Below are 21,562 nucleotides of genomic sequence, written 5' to 3' on the forward strand. Positions count from 1 at the left end.
AACTCAACTTCAGTCAGAATCCTCTGCATTTGCCCCTTAACTCTTGTGTTTTGTTTCTCTGTGCCTGGACCTCTAGAATAAGACAGCAAGACAGGACATGGCTCCTCACCGGGTAGGCATGAAGATGGAGACAGGAGTTCGTTTTGCTGCTCATAAATGCTAGAAGGGGCTTCTTTCCAGCCCTGGAAGCCAGAGGGCTCTGTGGCTGACCCAGAGATTGAAGGACCCAGACACCTGGAAAGGTGGCTCTCATTAGAAAGGAACAAAGATAAATGAGCTGGGAAGAAAGATTCCTCAACCCAGGAAGGTGGCCAGCGCGTCCTCCCCAGGGTCTCCTGAGCCTGGCTGGGAAAGCTTGGCACCCGGAACCTTTGTACTCGCGCTTCCCAGCGCTCGGGCACTATTGGGCGTTACGCGGCGGCAGGGGCGGGGCTGGTTGCCAGGACGACGCCTGCCAAGATGGCCGCTGTGTCCTCATCGGATACCGACGGCTGCGGAGCTGAGAGGTGAAGGCGGGCTCCACAAAGCCTCGTTTCCTACCCGTATAAAGAGGGTCCCTTGGTCCCCGGGCTCTGGGCTTCTGTTCTCGGGCAGTCTGGAAGTACTCTTAGACGTCAGATAGGGAAACCGAGGCCCAAGATATGCATATATGTGTCTGGAGGTCGCTCGGTGAGCTAGTGGCGGAGCCCTGGACTGGTACCCAGACGTTCTAATCTTTTTTTATAGATGGAGTTTCGCTCTTGTTACCCAGGCTGGAGTGCAATGGCGCGATCTCGGCTCACCACAACCTCCGCCTCCTGGGTTCAGGCAATTCGCCTGCCTCAGCCTCCTGAGTAGCTGGGATTACATGCACGCGCCACCATGCCCAGCTAGTTTTTTGTATTTTTAGTAGAGACGGGGTTTCACCATGTTGACCAGGCTGGCCTCGATCTCTTGACCTCGTGATCCACCTGCCTTGGCCTCCCAAAGTGCTGGGATTACAGGCTTGAGCCACCGCGCCCGGCCCAGACATACTAATCTTATGTTCATGAGTGACCTGTACCAGCTCACTGAAAGTTTTCTTCCCCTTCTGTGGTACTCACTCTCCCCCAACTCTCTTTCTCCCACTCCCAGCAATGAGGCCAATTCGAAATGGTTGGATGCGCACTACGACCCAATGGCCAACATCCACACCTTTTCTGCCTGCTTAGGTGAGTCTCTGGAACCAGGAACCCTGGCTTCTAGGGGGATGGGGAGTCAGACGATGGTCCTGTAGTGAAGCCTCTGAGATTCTGAGACCCCGGTTTTGGCCCTTTTGTTTTCCAGCGCTGGCAGATTTGCATGGGGATGGGGAATACAAGGTAAGCATATCACCCTAGCAGGAGAGTTGGGGGCAGGGGGGTGTACCCAGAAATGAGATTTTCCGACTGCTGAAAAGAGGCCCAGCATACTCTGGAATTCACATATGCTGTGAAAAAGCACCTTTCGCATTAAATTTTGTTTTTATATGGAAAGTGAAGAGAACTTACTGATTTCATAACACAGACTGCAGAAAGTAACATGATTTTCTTGTTGGAAGGGCAAATCCCTTGGTTGGGGGTGGGCATTAGAATCTGGAGGGAAAGTAAAAGGGAGGGAAGTGAGAGTTTTATGTTTATCAAAAGATTTTAAGATTGGCCATAAGCTGTCAATTGTTGGAGCTGGATAATGGGGTATATGGGGGTTCATTATATGAGTCTCCACTTTTGTATATGAATGAAAATTTTCCGTAGAAAAAGGTTAAATTTTAAATTTAATTTTAAGGCTGGGCATGGTGGCTCACGCCTGTAATCCCAGCACTTTGGGAGGCTGAAGTGGGTGGAGCACTTGAGCTCAGGAGTTTGAGACCAGCCTGTCCAACATGTGTGAAAAATTGCCTCTACTAAAAATACAAAAATTACCAGGGCATGGTGGTAGGCACCTATAATCCCAGCTACTTGGGAAGCTGAGGCAGGAGAATCACTTGAACCCAGGAGGTGGAGGTTGAATGAGCTGAAATTGTGCCACTACACTCCAGCTTGGATGACAGAGTGAGACTCAATCTCAAATACACACACACACACACACACACACACACACACAATTTTAAATAAAAATATAAATAAGTTTAAAAAGACATACTTTTTTTTTTTTTGGAGACAGAGTTTCGCTCTTGTTACCCAGGCAGGAGTGCAATGGCGCGATCTCGGCTCACCACAACCTCCGCCTCCTGGGTTCAGGCAATTCTCCTGCCTCAGCCTCCCGAGTAGCTGGGATTACAGGCACACACCACCATGCCCAGCTAATTTTTTGTATTTTTAGTAGAGACGGGGTTTCACCATGTTGACCAGGATGGTCTGGATCTCTTGACCTCGTGATCCACCCGCCTTGGCCTCCCAAAGTGCTGGGATTACAGGCGTGAGCCACCGCGCCCAGCCCTAAGACATAGTTTTTTAAAGGTAGAGAAGTATATTGGGATAGAATAAATGAAGGTAACATGGATTCAGTATCCATTTCTGGACTAGACCTTCCATGGAGGCACATTCATAAACACAGATTTTATTTATTCCCATTTTGTTAATGGGAAAATAGTTTCAAAGAAGTTAAGTTTATTGAATTTGTAACTGGGTCTGTTTGATTCCAAGTCCTGCACTTTTTCTACCATAGCTCAGCCCTTACTATAGGCAACAGCACCACAATAGCTATATCATGTGGGTGGCTAGAAGAGTCCTGAAATCCTACCCCATTCGGAGAGTGCAATAGGACCCAGTGGCTTTTGCCCCCAAATTCCTATCCATAATGCATTCAGTAATTCAGGAAGTGTATACTGAGAAATGTATAGTGAGTCCCCACTGTGTGTCAGGCATTGTGGGGACACTATATTCAGAAATCCATCAGCACATAGGAGGAGATACAGACACCGTTGACAATTATTATTTTGTAATATTGATTGAACACCTAGTTTGTGTTTAGCCCTGGGCTTACAATAGTGAGGGAGAAGAAACCATAGACACAGTAGCTAATAAGAAATGTTTTCCTTCAGTGCTGCCTGGGGAAAAAAAAAGAAATATTAAGTATCATCACGTAATAGAATGTTTAATAGCCAGTTTATTCACCATTGAGTCCTAGCATCTAGCCCAGTGCCTGGGACAAAGTAGTACTTGATAAATATTTGTGGGGAGGTGAGTAGATGCTAAAATTGAACATGTAGAAAGTAATATGGGAGCACCAGTGAGAACAATGGATTCTATCTGGAGGTACCGGGGGCAGTAATGTTCACACTGGGCATTGAGAGATGAATGAAGCCTCTCGAGAAGGCAAGGATGCGAGGATGGGGAAGACATTTCAGGTAGAAGGAACAGCACGAGCAGATCGCTTAGAAGTTCATAGCATACTTGGAAAGAGTAAATGTGAAGTTAGAAAGTTCAGGCCTATATAAAATAACTACCACATAAAATAGTAGTAAAGACTGTGGCTTTGGATTCAGACAGACCTAGCTGTCCCACTTAATAGCTGTGTGACTTTTACTTAACATCTCTAAGACACAGCATTCTCATTTGAGAAATGAGGCTACTAATGGCACCTACTTCATAAGGTTGTTGAAAGCCGGTATAGTGGTGCACACCTGTAGTCCCAGCTGCTTGGAAGGCTAAGGTGGGAAGATCGCTTAAGCCCAGGAGTTCAAGGCTGCAGCGAGCCATGATTGCATCGCTGCACTCTGGCCTAGGTGACAGAGCAAGACCCAGTCTCTCTCTCTCTCTCTCTCTCTCTCTTTTTTTTTTTTTTTTAAAGACGAGGTTTCACTATGTTGGTCAGGCTGGTCTTGAACTCCCGACCTCAGGTGATCCGCCTGCCTTGGCCTCCAAAGTGCTTGGATTACAGGCATGAGCCACCACGCCCGGCCAACCCAGTCTCTTAAAAATGATAAGATTGTTAGGCCAAGCATGGTGGCTCACGCCTGTAATCCCAGCACTTTGGGAGGCCAAGGTGGGTGGATCACCTGAGGTTGGGAGTTCAAGACCAGCCTGACCAACGTAGAGAAACCCCATCTCCACTATAAATACAAAATTAGCTGGGTGTGGTGTTGCATGCCTGTAATCCTAGCTACTTGGGAGGCTGAGGCAGGAGAATCACTTGAATCTGGGAGGCGGAGGTTGCTGTGAGCTGAGATCAGGCCATTGCACTCCAGTCTGGGCAATAAGAGCAACACTCTGTCTTAAAAATAATAATAATAATGATAATAATAATAAGATTGTTGGGAGAGCTAAAGGATGCATGCAGTTCCTGATGTGGTCTCTGGCACATACTACATGCTCGGTATCCAGGCATTCTTGGGGACCCTCTTTCTGGCTGGAACACAGCAATGGCAAGGTGATAGGAAACAAGTTGAGAACTAGATTAGAGGGGTCTTGCAGGCCTCATTCAGGGGAACGGGCTTGTGTGGCAGCTTCAGCGGCTTGGAAGATGGCTTGGAGGGTGGAAAACTGAGAGACCAAAGAGCTTGGTTCCCCTCTCTGTGTCCACAGAGCACATCCTGCCCTGCATTTGGAAACCCAGATACAGGTGTCCCCATCCCTTCCCCAACTGACCTCTACCACTGTCCCAGTGTCTCTCTAAAAGTCCCTGGCATGGAAGAATTGTTTGCAAACGAATAATAAAAACATCAACCGCCACTTACTCCTCAGTAGCACTTACCAGGTTCTGTATAACTCATTATCTCATTTGATTTGTACCACATATCACAAGGAAAGTATTCCCATTTTGCAAGCGGGAAACCTGAGATTCAGAAAGGCTAGTCAGCTTTCCCAAGGTCAGGCAGCTTGAAAGCCCGAGGACAAAGCCTTTGTTGGTGCAGAAGTGAATTAGTGCACACCAGCAACAAGGCAAGAAGAGGGTCAAGTGGAAAGATCTTCAGACCCTGAGCCTAGAATGAGCCACCTTCTCCCTGCAGCTGGTGGTAGGAGACCTTGGCCCTGGTGGGCAGCAGCCCCGCCTGAAGGTGCTCAAAGGACCACTGGTGATGACCAAAAGCCCGCTACCTGCTCTACCAGCTGCGGCCGCCACCTTCTTCATGGAGCCACATGAGCCCCGGACCCCAGCTCTGGCACTTGCTTCAGGCCCTTGTGTCTATGTGTATAAGAATCTCAGACCCTACTTCAAGTTCAGCCTGCCCCAATTGCCTCCAAACCCTCTGGAACAAGACCTTTGGAACCAGGCCAAAGAGGTAAATAACATGGGAGGTGGGAACCAGCAGGCAAAGATGGCAGCCAGGGGGTCAGGAGGGCTGGGCTCCTGGGAAGAAGGTGGGCTGGTGGTAGGAGATCAGCTATAGTCCATCTCGGACAGCAGCAGTGGTCTTTTTTTTTTTTTTGAGACAGGGTTTCATTCTTGCCCAGACTGGAGTGCAATGGCACGATCTCAGTTCACTGCAGCCTCCGCCTCCCAGGTTCAAGCAATTCTTCTGCCTCAGCCTCCCAAGTAGCTGGGATTACAGGTGCTGGCAATCACGCCCAGCTAATTTTTTGTACTTTTTTAGTAGAGACGGGGTTTTACCATGTTGGCCAGGCTGGTCTCGAACTCCTGGCCTCACATGATCCACCTGTGTTGGCTTCCCAAAGTGCTGGGATTACAAGCATGACCCACCTTGCTCAGCCTGATGGTGGCACTTCTGGGCAAGATACTGTGCTTGGCTACTGAGCAGTGGTTCCCAAAGAGGCACAGAGCCAGTCCCCTTGGAGAGTAGAACCCAGAAAATTCCTCTGCACTAGCCAGCCACACCCCTGCTCAACTTTGGGGGAGATGAAACCAAAGAAGGTAGGAGCCTATCAGAAGGAGGACTGGAAGCACCAGGAGAAGGGGGGAACTTGGGGAGCTGTTGGTAAAGGGGATGATATACATGGCCCTGAGGCTGGGTTCAGATACAGGGCATGAGCTTGGGGCTCAGTGCAGAGGCAGGCTGGCAGAGAGGCAGAGACCAAGAGGTGCATCCAGAAGTGTGGAGCTCTCTGAGGGCGTGGGCTTTGAGTTTCCTGCCTGGCTTGAGCTCACAGGCTCTCCCTCCTTCCCACATTGTCACAGGACCAGATCGACCCCTTAACCCTGAAGGAGATGCTGGAGAGCATCCGGTGAGAGCCTGCCTTCCCCTTCATCCCTCCCCACTCCTTCATCCCATCTGAGCCCAGGTTCCCATTGCTCCACTCAGCTGCTATGCTGGCCCCTCTCTTTGCAGAGAGACAGCAGAGGAGCCTTTATCCGTCCAGTCACTCAGGTAAGCGCCCTGTGGAGGGCCAGGGCTTGGGAGGCTGGGGGGGCGCGGGCAGAAGCAGCTGCCAGATTGATGGAGGAGGGCAGCCAGCCCAGGGCCTGCAGATGCCAGTTCTGTGTGTGTCTAGTTTTCTGCAGCTGGAGCTGAGTGAAATGGAGGCATTTGTAAACCAACACAAGTCCAAGTCCATCAAGCGGCAGGTAACACCCCCTTCTCTTTTTAGTTCCCTGTAAAAAAAAATTATATATTTTTTAAAAGACCACTTAATATTAGTGGTAAATTCTATAAGGAAACCCAACCAGTGTCTGCTGTATCCCTTCCAGCCATGCCATGTGTGTATAGTCATAAAGCTGCAGTGCCTTCCACATTCCAGTTAATAGTGACAGCTTTTTTTTTTTTTTTGAGATAGTCTCGTTCTGTCGTCCAGGCTGGAGTGCAGTGGCACAATCTCAGCTAACTGCAACTTCCATCTCCCGGGTTCAAGCGATTCTCCTGCCTCAGCCTCCTGAGTATCTGAGATTACAGGCATGTGCCACCATGTCCAGCTAATTTTTGTATTTTTAGCAGAGATGGAATTTTGCCATGTTGGTCAGGCTGGCCTCGAACTGCTGACCTCAGGTGATCCACCCACCTCAGCCTCCCAAAGTGCTGGGATTACAGGCGTGAGCCACTGTATCCAGCCAACCACTCACATCTTTGAGTTACCATTAACATCTAGAATGGGAATAGTTACTACTACTATCTGTCCACATTTTTGTAACCTTTCTCCTTCCATTAGGCACTGAAAATAATTCCTCTTAAAATAAATATTTTTGGGGGAAGGGTGGAGCTGGGTCTCCCTCTGTCACCCAGGCTGGAGTGCAGTGGCGTGATCATGGCTCACTCCAGCCTCAAACTCCTGGGTTCAAGTGATCCTGCCCCTTCAACCTGAGTAGCTGGGACTACAAGTACATGCTACCACACCCAGCTAATTTTTTTATTTTTATATTTTGCAAAGACGGGGTCTCACTTTGCTGCCCAGGCTGGTCTTGAACTCCTGAGCTCAAGCAGTCCTCCCAGCTCAGCCTCCCAAAGTGCTGAGATTGCAGGTGTGAGCTGCTGTCCCAGCCATCTTTTTCAGTCTTAATGATAATTACACAATGAGCAGCTTTATCTAAATGAAAACATTTTGCTTCTGCTAATTTCTGTAGGAGAAATTCCTTACAAAGGAGATATTTTATTTTTTGTTTTCTCGCTCATTATAATTACAAAAGGAACAAGTAGGCCGCTCAGCTAATTTTGTATTTTTTAGTAGAGTGGGGGTTTCTCCATATTGATCAGGCAGGTCTCAAACTCCCAACCTCAGGTGATCCACCCGCCTCTGCCTCCCAAAGTGCTGGATTAGAGGCATGATCCTCTGAGCCTGGCCCAAATATTTTTTTAAAATACGACTTTTTTAAAATGACTGCAGCTGGACATAGTGGCTCACGCCTGTAATCCCAGCTCTTTGGGAGGCTGAGGCAAGTGGGTCACAAGGTCAGGAGTTCAAGACCAACCTGGGCAACATGGTGAAAACTGTCTCTACTTAAAATACAAAAATTAGCTGGGAGTGGTGGTGTGTGCCTGTAATCCCAGCTAGTCGGGAGGCTGAGGCAGGAGAATCGCTTGAACCTGTGAGGCAGAGGTTGCAGTGAGCCAAGATTGCACCACCACATTCCTTCCTGGGCGACAGTGAGACCCTGTCTCAAAAAAAAAAAAAGACTGCATAGTTTTTGATAATGTGGATAGCTCATAATAGACTGAAACAATCCTCTTTCATTAGAAAGTTAGATTTGCTGCAATAAACACCTTCGTACTTAAATCTTCTGTCACGTCTCTGATATTTCCCTCTTTGTTCCCTCCTGTGACATCCTGGGAGTATCTTGGGGCTGGTGTGTGGGGGTTCCCTGGGTGACCCCTGGAGTCCTTCTGTAGACAGTCATCACCACCATGACCACCTTGAAGAAGAACCTGGCTGACGAGGATGCTGTGTCTTGCCTGGTGCTGGGCACTGAGAACAAGGAGCTCCTGGTGCTTGACCCCGAGGCCTTCACCATTTTAGCAAAGGTCAGTGTCAGGCCTGGCCCTGGACACACTGGAGGCCCAGGCTTCATTCTCTCCCCATGCTCCACAGTTAGTTCTGGGTAATATGTATGTTCATTGTAGAAAAATTAGAAACTAGATAAGCATGAAGAAAGATATATAGCCAAAAATCCTACCACCATGGATATATACTGTTAAGGTTGAGGCACAGGTTCTTCTAGACATTTTCATATTTAGACATAGATATATAACTTTATGTAAATATTTATCTTTATAAAAACAGGATTAGCTAGTTGTGGTGGCCCATGCCTCTAATCCTAGTGCTTTGGGAAGCCAAGGCAGGAGGATGGCTTGAGCCCAGGAGTTTGAGGCTGCAGTGAGCTATGATTGTGGCACTGCACTCCAGCCTGGGTGACAGAGTAAGACCCTGTCTCTTAAAACAACAAATAAATAAATAAATAAAAGCAGGAGGATCATGTACCATGTTCTTTTCATGTAGCCGCATATCATCAGTGTCTTTCTATATCTGTAAAACCACCTGAACCGTTTGTTTTGTTTTGGTTTTTGGTTTTGAGGCAGAGTCTTGCTCTGTCACCCAGGCTGAAGTACAGTGGTGCAATCTGAACTCACTGCAGCCTCTACCACCTGGGCTCAAGCAATCCTCTTCCCTCAGCTTTTCATGTAGTTGGGACCGCAGATGCAGGTCACCACGCCCAGCTAAGTTTTTGTACTTTTGGTAGAGACAGGGTTTCACCATGTTGAACAGGCTGGTCACCTCAGCCTCCCAAAGTGCTGGGATTACAGGCATGAGCCACCGCTCCTGGCTGCATGGATGTTTAAGTACTTCCTTAGAATGCAGTCATAGAAGTGGCATCGTTTAGTCAAAAGGCACAGACTAAAAGGCTTTTGCTAAATGTTGCCCCCTCCTGAAAAACTGTATGAGTTTCAACTGGGTGTGAGTGAGGAGACTGGGACTTTAGACCAGGCTTTCACTCAGAGGAGTTACTCTCAGGGCAGGGAGGGGCGGGGGCTCCAGAGAAATTGGAGTGTTTGCGCCTCTTCTTTGCAGATGAGCCTTCCCAGCGTCCCCGTCTTCCTAGAGGTTTCTGGCCAGTTTGATGTCGAATTCCGGCTTGCTGCGGCCTGCCGCAATGGAAACATCTACATTATGAGAAGGTAGCCACATCTCTGGTCTCTTGGGCCGGGAGCAACATTTCAGAAAACCGAGGGCTTCAGAGGCTTGCGTGATGAGAATGGGCTTTGAGGCTGGAATTTGGAAATGTAAAGAGCTGAGAACTTCCTGAAGGAGGCTGAGCCTGCAAGCACAGGGAGGCTACCTGTAGGCTTGTGAGATGGGGGCTGGCAAAGTGAGAGACTAGGCTGAGTGACTACAGTACAGGAGTGACGTGATCAGAAATGAGAAGGCAGACCAGGTGCGGTGGCTCGTGCCTATAATCCTAGCACTTTGGGAGGCCGAGGAAGGCAGATCACCTGAGGTCAGTTCAAGACCAGCCTGGCCAACATGGTAAAACTCCACCTCTACCAAAAATACAAAATTAGCTGGGCATGGTGGCGCGCACCCCTAGCCCCAGCTACTTGGGAGACTAAGGCAAGGCAGGAGAATCACTTGAACCCAGGAGGTAGAGCTTGCAATGAGCCGAGATCACACCATTATACTCCAGCCTGAATGACAGAGCAAGACTCTTGTCTCAAAAAAACAGGAAATTGATGGAAGGAAATAAAATAATTGCCCATATTTGTTACTTTCCAGGGTGTATGACACTTGTCTATGCATTAGTTTAACATCACAGATAACATGCATTTTTTAAATTCAAGAAATATTTCTTGAGCACCGACTATGCGTTACACAGTGTGTGGTATTAGGGATATGCTGATGAACAAGATAAATATGCTCCCTGTCCTCATGGGACGACAGATGTTTTAAAGTCGAGAAATTAAGATATTACTAAAAATTGGATGAGTGCTATGGAGAAAAAATACAAGCTCAGTGGGGAAAAATAATGGGTAAGGATGATCAGGAACACCTGACTGTGGAGGTGGCTTGAAGGTTAAGAAGAAAGCGATTGGCCAGGCGCAGTGGTCACGCCTATAATCCTAGCACTTTGAGAGGTCAAGCCAGGCAGATCACCTGAAGTCAGGAGTTCAAGACTAGCCTGAGAAACATGGAGAAACCCCATCTCTACTAAAAATACAAAATTAGCCAGATGTGGTAGCACATGCCTGTAGTCCCAGCTACTCAGGAGGCTGAGGCAGGAGAATCGCTTGAACCCGGGCAGTGGAGGTTGTGGTGAGCCGAGATCGCGCGACTGCACTCCAGCCTGGGCAACAAGAGTGAAACTCTGTCTCAAAAAAAAAAAAGCAGAAGGAAGCAGTTGTTGAGAAAGTGGGAGAAGAGTGTTGTTGGGAAACTCGAAGAGGGAAAGACATTGGCATGTGCTTCTCAAGTAGGGAAGAATGAACTGTACTTTCTGGATCGGGGAACTGAAATTGAGAGGCCAGTAAACTAAAAACTGTGTTGACACAGGGCAAAGCTCTTCATCCTTTTCTCTTAAGTTAGTAAACTGCCTAAGTCCACTTGTCCTGGCTAGTCCAGCCCTAGGTAAACTCGCTGAAAACTCTGTTAAATGCCAGATGATCATACAAGCCACCATAGTACAGGTGGGGGGAAGACAGCATAGGAGAACACACTTGATGTTTTCTAAGGCCACACATTTACTAAGATGGCAGAGTGGAAATAATCCCAGGGTCAACTGCTTTGGGGCCAGTGTTCCTCCCAGGTGAGTCCATAGGGTTTAGAAAGAGGAGGGTCAGCCATGGAAGTGGAGAGAGGATTTCTCAGGGCCGGACAATGTGTCATTTATTCCACAGAGACTCCAAGCACCCCAAGTACTGCATCGAGCTGAGCGCCCAGCCTGTAGGACTTGTCCGAGTACACAAGATCCTGGTTGTGGGCAGCACCCAAGACAGCCTGCACGGCTTCACCCACAAGGTGTAGCCCCCAGGAAGCAGCCCCTCCATGCCTATGTCCCCAGCACCCCCTTGGCAAGAGAGCCCTCTGGCTTCCCCACCCCAGAAACCCTTCTTTCCACTGTAAGCCCTGAGCCCTCCATAGACACTGGCTGTTCCCTGCCAGGGTAAGAAGCTGTGGACAGTGCAGATGCCCGCAGCCATCCTGACCATGAACCTCCTGGAGCAGCATTCCCGGGGCCTGCAGGCCGTCATGGCTGGGCTGGCCAATGGAGAGGTTCGCATTTATCGCGACAAGGCCCTGCTCAACGTCATCCGCACCCCGGTAAGCCCTATCTCCAGCATCTGCCGCTTATTCCTCCTTGCCCTAGTCTCACCTCTTGGGCTTCTTAGCTGCCTCTCCTGACCATACATTGATGCATTTCAAAAACATTTGTAGACTTGCTCACACCTGTAATCCCAACACTTTGGGAGGCCAAAGTGGGCAGATCACCTGACGTCAGGAGTTCAAAACCAGCCTCGTCAACATGGCATAACCCCATTGCTACTAAAAATATAAAAATTAGCCAGGCATGGTGGTGCATGCCTATAATCCCAGCTACTGAGGAGGCTGAGGTAGAACCGCTTGAACCTGGGAGGCAGAGGCTGCAGTGAGCCAAGATTGCACCACTGCACTCCAGCCTGGGCGATGGAATGAGACTCCATCTCAAAAATAAACATAAAAGTATGTCACAAGTGAAACGTGTGTATGTGTGCATGTGCACCTGTGTGTGTAAATTGTCCTATGTCACAATATAAAATTTGAAAAAAACTGGCTTGGGCCGTAGGTGCTGGGAGAGCTGGTGGTCTGCTGGTTAAAGGAAGGGTAAAGAGGAGAAAACTGATAGAAAAGGCAGGTTGGAGTCAAATGTGGAAGGCCTTCAGTGTCCTAACAAAGAGGACAAAAGCCATTGGAGGTTTTCTAGCAGAGACCAGACATATTTGTGTTTTTGAAAGGCAGCAAAGGCAGACTGCAAAGGACGGACTGGGGTGAAAGACCAGAAAGACGAGGCTGAGAAACCTATTAGGAGGTTGACCCCAAAAGTGAGGGCCAGTGATATTTGGTCTCGAACTGTGGCAGTAAGTTTGGAGGACAGATGAGAAATATAGAAACTATTTCAGAGGCAGCAATGCCTCAGGGCTATTTCTTATTGCTTCTCACCTATTACATCTGGGCTCTTGCTTTCCTCTCCAAGATAGTTCCCCAGCTAAACTCTGACATTTCCACGTAGGATGCAGTGACCAGCCTTTGCTTTGGCCGTTATGGGCGGGAGGACAACACCCTCATCATGACCACACGAGGTGAGTGGAGTCAGACCTGTTAAGGGCTTTGGAGTCGGGAGTGAAGGGGCATGCCAGCTTCTGGGGAAAGAGGAGGAGGTGGGTATGAAGCATGCGTGGACTTGGGTGTGGAAAGCAAGGTGTACAGATGTGTCCTTCAAGGGTTAGACCTCCACGGGACAGCTTATCAGATATCTACCCAGCGGCTGGGTCCTGGGTTGGATTCTCTTTCTCTAGTTCACCCAGCATCCCCCATGCCTGCCACAATGCCAAGAACATCCCAGTACTCCACAAATAACTGCTAGGTGGATTCATGAATTAATGATGGGAGACTATTAAGATACACCTCATTCCTTCCAGAAACAGTCTCATCTGGAAGACAGATGTGTACAGAAACAGCTCTATAGGAGGCAAATTGGGGAAGAAAGAGTGGGAATGCGGGCTAGAACTGGGGAGAACCAGTCTATCCCACTGTCCACTTCCCTAGGCGGCGGACTGATCATCAAAATCCTGAAGCGTACAGCAGTGTTTGTAGAGGGAGGAAGTGAGCTGGGTCCCCCACCAGCCCAGGCCATCAAACTCAGTGTGCCTCGAAAGACCCGGCTTTATGTGGATCAGACACTGCGAGAGCGGGAGGCTGGCACCGGTAGGACTCACACTGGGTCCTTTCTCTTCTTCCTCCTCCATAGCAAAGCTGAGGGAATGCTGCGCAGCCACCCTGCACCCTGGGAGGAGACCTCGGCCAATTAGGCAGGTCACGTGGCTCTGGAAATCCAGGGGCAGCCCGGGAGGTACCCCTTGCCTGCAAATCACTCTTCCTCAGGGTGGAAGGTGCTGTGGGTGACGGCAGGAGCCTTAGAATTCAGGGAAGGGAGCAGTCACTTCCAAATGCAGGAATTATCATGGGAAAGCAGAATTTTGGCCAGGCACAGTGGCTCATGCCTATAATCCCAACACTTAGAGAGGCAGAGGTGGAAGGACAGCATGTGCCCAGGAGTTCAAGACCTGCTGGGCAACATGGTGATACTTCTTTCTCCAAAAAAAAAAAAGAGAGAGAGAGAGAAAGAGAGAAAAGTAGAATTTGACTATGTCATCTTGTCCAGTTTTTCCTGCTCATTTGTTTATTTGTTCATTCATTCATTCATTTATTCAGTACCTATGATTACACCAGGCCTTGTGCCAGGTGCCTTTAATTAGAATAGTCCCTACTGGCCAGGCGCAGTGGCTCATGCCTGTAATCCCAGCACTTTGGGAGGCCGAGGTGAGTGAATCATAAGGTCAGGAGTTCAAGACCAGCCTAGACAAGACAGTGAAACTCTGTCTCTAGTAAAAATACAAAAATTAGCTGGGCGAGGTGGCAGGTGCCTGTAATTCCAGCTACTCAGGGAGGCTGAGGCAGGAGAATCACTTGAACCCAGGGGGCAGAGGTTGCAGTGAGCCGAGATAGCACCACTGCACTCCAGTCTGGGTGACAGAGTAAGACTCTGTCTCAAAAAATAAAAAAAAGAATAGTCCCTACCTTGGGAACAACTTCACATTCAGGTATAGAAGGGGTTTCTGCAAAGAGCTTTTGGAGCACACTAAGTAAGGACTTCTGCCTGGGAAGCTTGGGAAAGGCTTCAGAGTGAGGTGATTTTGGGCTTTACCCTAAAAGATGATTGCCAGACCCCCAGTCAGGGCAAGGCAGGGTAATGTAGGCAGAGGCACAGGGCGTTGACCTGGATTCAAGAGAGCAGGCCGGGTACAGTGGTTCATGCATGTAATCTCAGCACTTTAGGAGGCTGAGGCAGGCAGATCACCTGAGGTTGGAGTTCGTGACAAGCCCGACCAACATGCTGCTAAAAATACATAATTAGCTGGGCACAGTGGCACGTGCCTGTAGTCCCAGCTACTCGGGAGGCTGAGGCAGGAGAATCGCTTGAACCCAGGAGGTGGAGGTGGCAGTGAGCCAAGATCGCACCACTGCACTCTGGCCTGAGCAACAAGAGCGAGACTCTGTCTCAAAGAAAAAGAAAATGTACGAAGTCTGATAAAATTGTGAAACTATCTTCAAGAACAGAAAAGACCACCTGCAAGAATGCTTAAGTGGAGAGATATATCACGTTGTAGGACAGGAAGACCTAATGCTGTAAACCTGTCGATTCTTCTGAAATTAATCGAGAAGCATAGTAAAGTTGCAGTTAAAACCCCAGTGGGGTTTGTTTTAAGGACTTGGCCAGTTGATTGAAAGAGTAAACCTAAGAAGTTTGAGGAAAATAAGACTGAGGGGACTTACCCTATGAGGTAGCAAAAGGAACTCAAGCTGTGGGAATCAGCAGCTGTGGTGTGGATGGAGAAATAGACACGGAGAGCAGGGGCAGGTCTAGGAAGTCCAGAGACAGACCCTGAACATGTGGAAAGTCAGAGTGTGCAAAAGGTGTTATTTTGAACTGGCAGGGAAATGTGAGACTGTCCAAAAACACAGAATAGGACAACTTGCTTCTAGAAAAGAAAATTAGACCTTTTATTCATACCAGCCACAAAAATTAGTTCTGGATAGATTAAAAATAAATTGTAGGTCTGGGCACGGTGGCTCACGCCTGAAATCCCAGCACTTTGGGAGGCTGAGGCGGGCGAATCATGAGGTCAGGAGTTCGAGCCTGGCCAACATGGTGAAACCCTGTCTCTACTAAAAATACAAAAACAGCTGGGCATAGGAGCAGGCGCCTATAATCCCAGCTACTTGAGAGGCTGAGGCAGGAGAATCGCTTGAACCCAGGAGGCGGAGGTAGCAGTGAGCTGAGATGGTGACATTGCACTCCAGCCCTGGCAACAGAGTGAGACTCCATCTCAAAAATAAATAAATAAATTGTAAAAGTACTGGAGAAAAAGGACATGTGAATAGGTGGGATAATGTAAAATGTAATCTCCTGAATGGCAAAAGCCACCTCACACACACACAGAAGAGTGGAGCCATCCTGGAGGACCAAGGTGCTCAGTCTGGAAGAGAGACAGTGGGGTGGGGGCAGGGTGATCTCTGGAGGCAGCTTGGGGAAGAGTCAAATCATCCTGCAAATGTTGAGATATGAGGAGTGGACCTAGGTGACTTGATGGACAGGGAGGCAGTGATGGAGGCAGGACCATTAGGCTGGTTTCCGTAGCGTTGAGCCTGAGGTGTTGATGGGACCTCCCTGTGGAGATGAGCAGGAGGCAGGCCCAATGCTCTCTGAGCTGCTGGGGACACACGTGCAGTATGGAGCATGGTCCCTGAGAACTCAGGAGGAAACCTGCCCTCAGGAGCTTGCAGCTGTTCCTCTTTGTGGTGGTCAGAGCTATGGCAGGACATGGATTGTCCAGGGGAAGAAAATGGAGGATGAGAAGAGACTGGACCAGATTCAGGAGAACACCAGCCTCTAGGGCCGGACAGAGGAGCCAGCAAAGGAGCCAGAGAGTGTGAGCAGGGAGGTGGTAGGGGAGTGAGGAAGAGGCAGGGCAAGCCCACCTTGTCCAGTTTTGCCAGAGGCTGGGCTCTTTCCCACCTCCCCAGTTCCTCCAGACCCCTCCCGCAGCACCTTCCTCTAGCACCCTCCCCACAGCAGCCTGAGCAGGAGCATCCCCTGTTCCTGCCTCCTCCCTGCCACCTCCCACCTCCACCGCCAGCCTCTGTGCCCCTTCTCTGCAGCCATGCACCGGGCCTTCCAGACAGATCTCTACCTGCTGCGCCTGCGGGCTGCCCGCACCTACCTGCAGGCCCTTGAGTCCAGCCTGAGCCCCGTGTCCACGACAGCCCGAGAGCCACTGAAGCTGCACGCCATGGTGAGCATCTGGGTTAGAGCGGAGTCAGGCCAGGGGGGCAGAGGCTGGGGGGCACAGGAACCCCTCTGCCACACAGCTAAGCCCCAGAGCTGATTCCAAGCCAACTCAGCCTGTGCCTCCCATCACCTTCCCGCAGACCTGGGGACTGAGTCTCACGTTCTCCTTTGTGAAAGCTGCCCTCATCTTCCTGCCCTCCTGTGCCGCCTCTCCCCTCAGCTGGCCGTGTGCTGGGACATTCTCCAGCCCCCTGTTCCATGTTGTGCCTCAGACAGGCCCCCAGAGTAGTCACATGGGGACATTTCTTCCCAGGAACCTGGAGGGATCCCTACAGCTATGGTACAGAGAAGAAGGCTGTCACTTTGGTAACGTTAGGACTGCCTGGTACAGGGAAAGGGCCATCCCAACCTGACCCACAGGCACCGAGACTAGCACAGGCACAAGGAGAGGAGTCCACAGGCTCAGACGCAAATGAGCTTAGGGTCAGCAAGGCTCCGACCAGCTCCAAAGGGGTCCCTGAGGTATGGCATCTGACCCAACCAGGTTCCGATTTCTCTTTTCCTGAAGACAGTGGATAGACGTAGAGGAGGACGAGGCTACAAGGTGACTCAGGAGCGAGAGAACAATGAAATCATCAAGGCTACCCTAGGACGAGAGTGGGAGGTGAAACAGGCAGGGGTGGGGGTGAGCGGCTCAGGTGGGAGTCGGCGCCTGCAGTCCCAGCCCAGCTCTGCCTCCAACTTGCTGTATGACCTCCCTCAGGCTCCCACTCTCTGGCCTCTCTGACCCCTGTGCTCCTTCTGGTCTTCTGTCTGCGGGGGCAGATTTAGTAGGAGAGGATATGAGGGCATTAGTGGAAGGCAGGCAGGGCACACTGTACCTCTCGCCCAAGGCTGCCAGGTCCTAAGGGCTTTCTCCCTGAACCTCCCTCCACAGGTTCAGGGCCTGGGCCCCACCTTTAAGCTCACACTTCACCTGCAGAACACCTCGACAGCCCGTCCTATCCTGGGGCTGCTGATCTGCTTCCTGTACAACGAGGCGCTCTATGCCCTGCCCCGGGCCTTCTTCAAGGTACTGGACTCTCCTCACTTAGAAACGGAGTAGAAAAGGCCAGGGCAGGGGGCCAGTGAGATGCCACAGAGCCCTGGCAGGTCAGGGTCAGAGCGTGCGGTTGCCTGGGAGCTGGCCAGCAGACCTACTCTCCCACCACAGACCAGGCCAAGGCCCCAGCAGGGGCCCAGCACCCAAGCCCCACCTCTGCTGCTCTTCTTGCAGCCTGTGAGGGGTCTCCAGGAACAACATAGAAGGTGCTGGGAAAGCCGCCAGAGCCTGAGCCCCAGCCCCAGCTACACCTCCCAGAAGCCTGTTGGAGGCTGGGGGATCCCAGAGCCCACCCTGCTTCCCAGCCACTCCTGCAGCACAAACAGGAGCCTCTGTGCCCCAAAGAGCATCGCCCACAGAGTGAAAGGCCTGGTTTTCCCCCAGGACCAGGTCCGACCCCAGTTTGGGAGACCCCAAAACAGAGAGACTGGAATATTCAGTAACCAGCCCCAAACTTGGTAGAAGTCTAGACATCTAGGTTTCTTCACTCCCTGTGTGGCCCCGGGACATTCACTCCCACCATACCTGCATCATCCTCTGCCCAGCAGTCGTCCTGCCCACCCTGCAGAGGTGCTGAATGCACTTGGGAATGTGCCAAACACTGGCACGTGGGCTGGTTTCCTTCTTTGTCCCTAAACATAGGTACCCTTGCTGGTGCCAGGGCTCAGCTACCCCCTGGAGACCTTTGTGGAGAGTCTCAGTAACAAGGGAATCTCAGACATCATCAAGGTAGGTCCCGCACCTGTACCATGTGGAGGGCGAGCGGGACCCTGGGGAGGACAGTAAGGGTGAGCTCCAACAAAGCCCTTGAGGGGCTCCCGGGTGGGGGTGGGAACATCCCCATAGCAGAGCCCGGTGGCCAGGCAAGTGGCCGGAGCCAGAGACCAGGCAAGTGGTCAGGGGTGCATGCCCCTCACTGCCATGGTCACTCCTCCATAGGTGCTGGTCCTTCGAGAAGGCCAAAGCGCACCCCTGCTGAGCGCCCACGTCAACATGCCCGGGAGTGAGGGGCTGGTGGCCACCTGAGCCCTGGGCTGCTGTGAAAGCCACTGAGCAATCAGCCAGGGAGAACTGGGCAGGTTCAGTGGCCCCAGGCCCATTCTTCATGCAGCAGTGCACTGGGGTGACAGCTTGTCTCCCCTCTCCTAAGCACCCCCTTTCTTACCACCCCCACCACTGGGCCTATAGTAGCAGTGAGTACCCTAAGCTGCTCGACTCCTCCTTCAGGTCCAACCAGGCATTGGTCCCCCGAGCTCCTGCTACGCCCTCCCCCTCCCCAGCCTTTTGAGAAACCACCCCGGGCTTGGAACAGAGCTCTGAAGTGGTCAAAGTGAGATGAGCAGACAGGCCCAGCCATTCTCCACTGCCACATCCCTCATGCACGTCACTTGTCTCCCGCTGCAGGCCAAGGCCAAAACTGGGCTAGGCCTGGCCAGGGAACTCAGCAGCTCTTCTTGGCTGAGATTGTACCTCTTGTTTCTCCCTGGAGATCCAGAGGCTAGGCTGCAGCCTGCTCAGGGAATAGCCCTCCTCTCTCCAGGAAACTTCTCGGAAATCTTAGACTCAGCTGGTCTTAGGCCTATGATGGTGCGCAAAGGTTGTCCAGGGAGAATGGGGTGTAGGTGGGCAGATGGGGCCCCACAGGGAGCTGGTGGCTCCAGCGCCACTAGAGCTCCTAGAGATCACACAGCAGCTGCTCCTGACAGGCATGCTTATGCCCAGAAAGAAACCCCAGGAGAGGCAGGCAGAGCAAAACAGCAGAGCCAGGGCCAGAGGCACCAGGAGAGGCGTTTCTGGGGCTTTGGGGAAGTGCCACAGGAGGCAGAAGTCCAGAACTGCCCATATAGATGCCCTTCTGTGTTCTGGAGCCCAAATCAGTCATGTAAGTGGGAAGTTCCCAGGACAGTGGCCATATCGTGAGAATGAGCAGGAAAGGCTGGGCCCAGAGGTGTTTAATAAAGCTGAAGACTGAACAAAGTCCTGTGCTGAGACCCACAGACCCAGCCTAAGCTCCTGGCTAGTCTGCCTGGCCCACCTCACAGGCCACCCTGAGCCCTGCTCCCTAGAAACCTGTCTCTTCCCCGGCCTGCCAAGGTGCACCCTGCAGTGTGATGCACAGCTCAGGCTTTTAGGAAGTCACCAGATCCCTCTGGGCTTCAGTCTCCCACACGTCAAATTACGCAGTTTGACCAGATTGTTCCTAAAACTCTTTCACCTCTAATACACTGTGAGCTTGACAGCCCCTCTGGAGGAAGGAGGAGTTGACTCCAGAAAGCTGACACTTAACAGGAGTAACTGGAGAGCTTTTGCCCTTGAGGCTAAGGGCCCCAGGCTGACTGCCACTGCTGGTAGCAGTCGCTGTGCCCAAGACAAGGGGACTGAGGTGATGCAGCCCGCCACCCACCCCTGTGCCTCTCAGGGGATGCATCTGAGGTCAGGCTAAAGAAGCAAGGGACTCTGCACTGAGTGTCCACTCGAAGACAGACCAATTGGGTCAGGATGGCAGAGGGTTTCTAGATGAAGCCTGCTGAGCCACAGCTGGAACAAGCAGGAGTTATAACCCAGAAGTGGAAAGACCTGGGGCAGAGGGAGTTAACCTGAAGAACTTAGCAGAGACGGAAGGGCCTGCCCTAGAAAGTGAAGAGCCCCTTTTGCTGGAGCTGTGCAAGTGGCGGCTGCACTATCACATGGCGGGTCATGGGATGGGCCAGATGACCAGATGATCCCTTTCACCCCAATCAGGCTATGAACTTCGAGAACTGGGAACAAAAAAGTCTGATCTGGGTTCTCATCATAGCTATTTCTGAGGATGAAACGGGAGACCTATGCCCAGCACGGATGTCAATTTATATAATGTAATGCTGGGTACCTACCACTAAGAAACATGAGCCAAACCATGTAGACAGTAAGTGTTCACAAAGCCACAGGAAGCAAGGAACAGTGCAGGGTGCCCAGTGCACGCATTAGAGAAGCTGCAGATATTAGGACAAGGAGAGTTGGTGTCTTTCTAAAACATACTTATTTAAAAACGTGTACCTCCTTACTGATGTGGAATGACAGTTTGCAAGAAGTAAACTAGTACTGCTCCCCCACCCAGCAGTCACTTCCAGTTCTTTCAGCTATTTTTAAAATGTGGTTATATGACTCTTTCTTATCAATCTTAGACATTACCTGTTGACTCCCTGTTGTCATACACAAGGCTTTAGCTCTTGTACCCCTCCCCCATCCCTAGTTTTTAGGTTAAAAAAATACTGTTTAGAATATTATTTCTATCATTATGTGAAGGTTATTAACTGCAGAGCCAAGAATTGGAATATAAATAAATTCACTTTGTTGTACCTTTTTTTTTATGGAGCGAATGAGTTGCCCTGAGTTTCTCATTTACTTTCTTTTCTGATAGACCAATTGCACATTCTTCCCCCTGCCCCGTCTGACAGCTCCTCTTTTTCTGGACACTTTTCCTTCATCCCCTGTTTCACTAAGGACGATTTGTTCTCCAAGTAAATTCTTTTTCCCTCTCTCCTGGGCTAGATCCTGATCCCTGGGCCCCACTCTCCTGGGCTAGATCCTGTTCCCTGGGCCCCACTCTCCTGGGCTAGATCCTGTTCCCTGGGCCCCACTCTCCTGGGCTAGATCCTGATTCCTGGGCCCCATGGCTTCCCATTTCTCAGTTCACCTTCATTTGGTGAAACACATCCTCAAATATCTTTAGAAACTTGTGACCAGAAGGCTGGGTGCCATGGCTTATGCCAGTAATCCCAGCACTTTCGGAGGCCGGGGCAGGAGTTCGAGACCAGCCTGGCCAACATGGTGAAACCCTGTCTCTACTAAAAATACAAAAACTAGCCAGGCGTGGTGGAAAGCAGCTGTAGTCCCAGTTACTCGGGAGGCTGAGACAGGAGAATTGCTTGAACCCAGGAGGCGGAAGTTGCAGTGAGCTGAGATCATGCCCCTATACTCCATCCTGGGCAAAAAGAGTGAAACTCTCAAAAGAAAAAAAAAAAAGTCATTAGAGGCCGGGTATGGTCATTCACACCT

The 21,562-nt window shown here is 50.6% G+C and overlaps 1 protein-coding gene and 1 pseudogene across 6 annotated transcripts; both read left to right on the forward strand.

The window, feature by feature from the left end:
* Positions 1 to 434: 434 nt before the first annotated feature.
* On the forward strand, positions 435 to 20,880 carry BBS1 (Bardet-Biedl syndrome 1). 6 transcript variants are annotated; one of them, XM_009008522.5, is made up of 17 exons: positions 435 to 506; positions 1,114 to 1,190; positions 1,306 to 1,340; positions 4,949 to 5,221; positions 6,076 to 6,122; positions 6,200 to 6,265; positions 6,390 to 6,462; positions 8,216 to 8,347; positions 9,393 to 9,499; positions 11,213 to 11,333; positions 11,478 to 11,636; positions 12,583 to 12,652; positions 13,119 to 13,277; positions 16,293 to 16,426; positions 17,360 to 17,494; positions 18,167 to 18,253; positions 18,464 to 20,880. In XM_009008522.5, the coding sequence occupies exons 1-17, from the start codon at positions 460 to 462 to the stop codon at positions 18,548 to 18,550; spliced, it is 1,809 nt and encodes a 602-aa protein (XP_009006770.3). In that variant the 5' UTR covers positions 435 to 459; the 3' UTR covers positions 18,551 to 20,880. The 6 variants fall into 6 exon arrangements, with proteins under 6 accessions (XP_009006770.3, XP_009006771.1, XP_009006772.3 ...); XM_009008523.5 differs by having other exon boundaries at positions 6,227 to 6,265; XM_009008524.5 differs by lacking the exon at positions 13,119 to 13,277.
* On the forward strand, positions 18,630 to 19,371 carry LOC144577928 (uncharacterized; annotated as a pseudogene).
* Positions 20,881 to 21,562: the final 682 nt, after the last annotated feature.

This window comes from Callithrix jacchus, chromosome 10, assembly GCF_049354715.1.
Source record: "Callithrix jacchus isolate 240 chromosome 10, calJac240_pri, whole genome shotgun sequence".
Lineage (NCBI taxonomy): Eukaryota > Metazoa > Chordata > Mammalia > Primates > Cebidae > Callithrix > Callithrix jacchus.

What these genes read in the sequence shown, in the direction of transcription:
- BBS1 (XM_009008522.5), top strand. Translation starts at nt 460, where the DNA reads ATGGCCGCTGTGTCCTCATCGGATACCGACGGCTGCGGAGCTGAGAG. An exon ending in CCTTCACCATTTTAGCAAAG is followed by an intron (nt 8,348 to 9,392) that starts GTCAGTGTCAGG and finishes TCTTCTTTGCAG; the next exon opens with ATGAGCCTTCCCAGCGTCCC. An exon ending in CACTGAAGCTGCACGCCATG is followed by an intron (nt 16,427 to 17,359) that starts GTGAGCATCTGG and finishes CTCCCTCCACAG; the next exon opens with GTTCAGGGCCTGGGCCCCAC.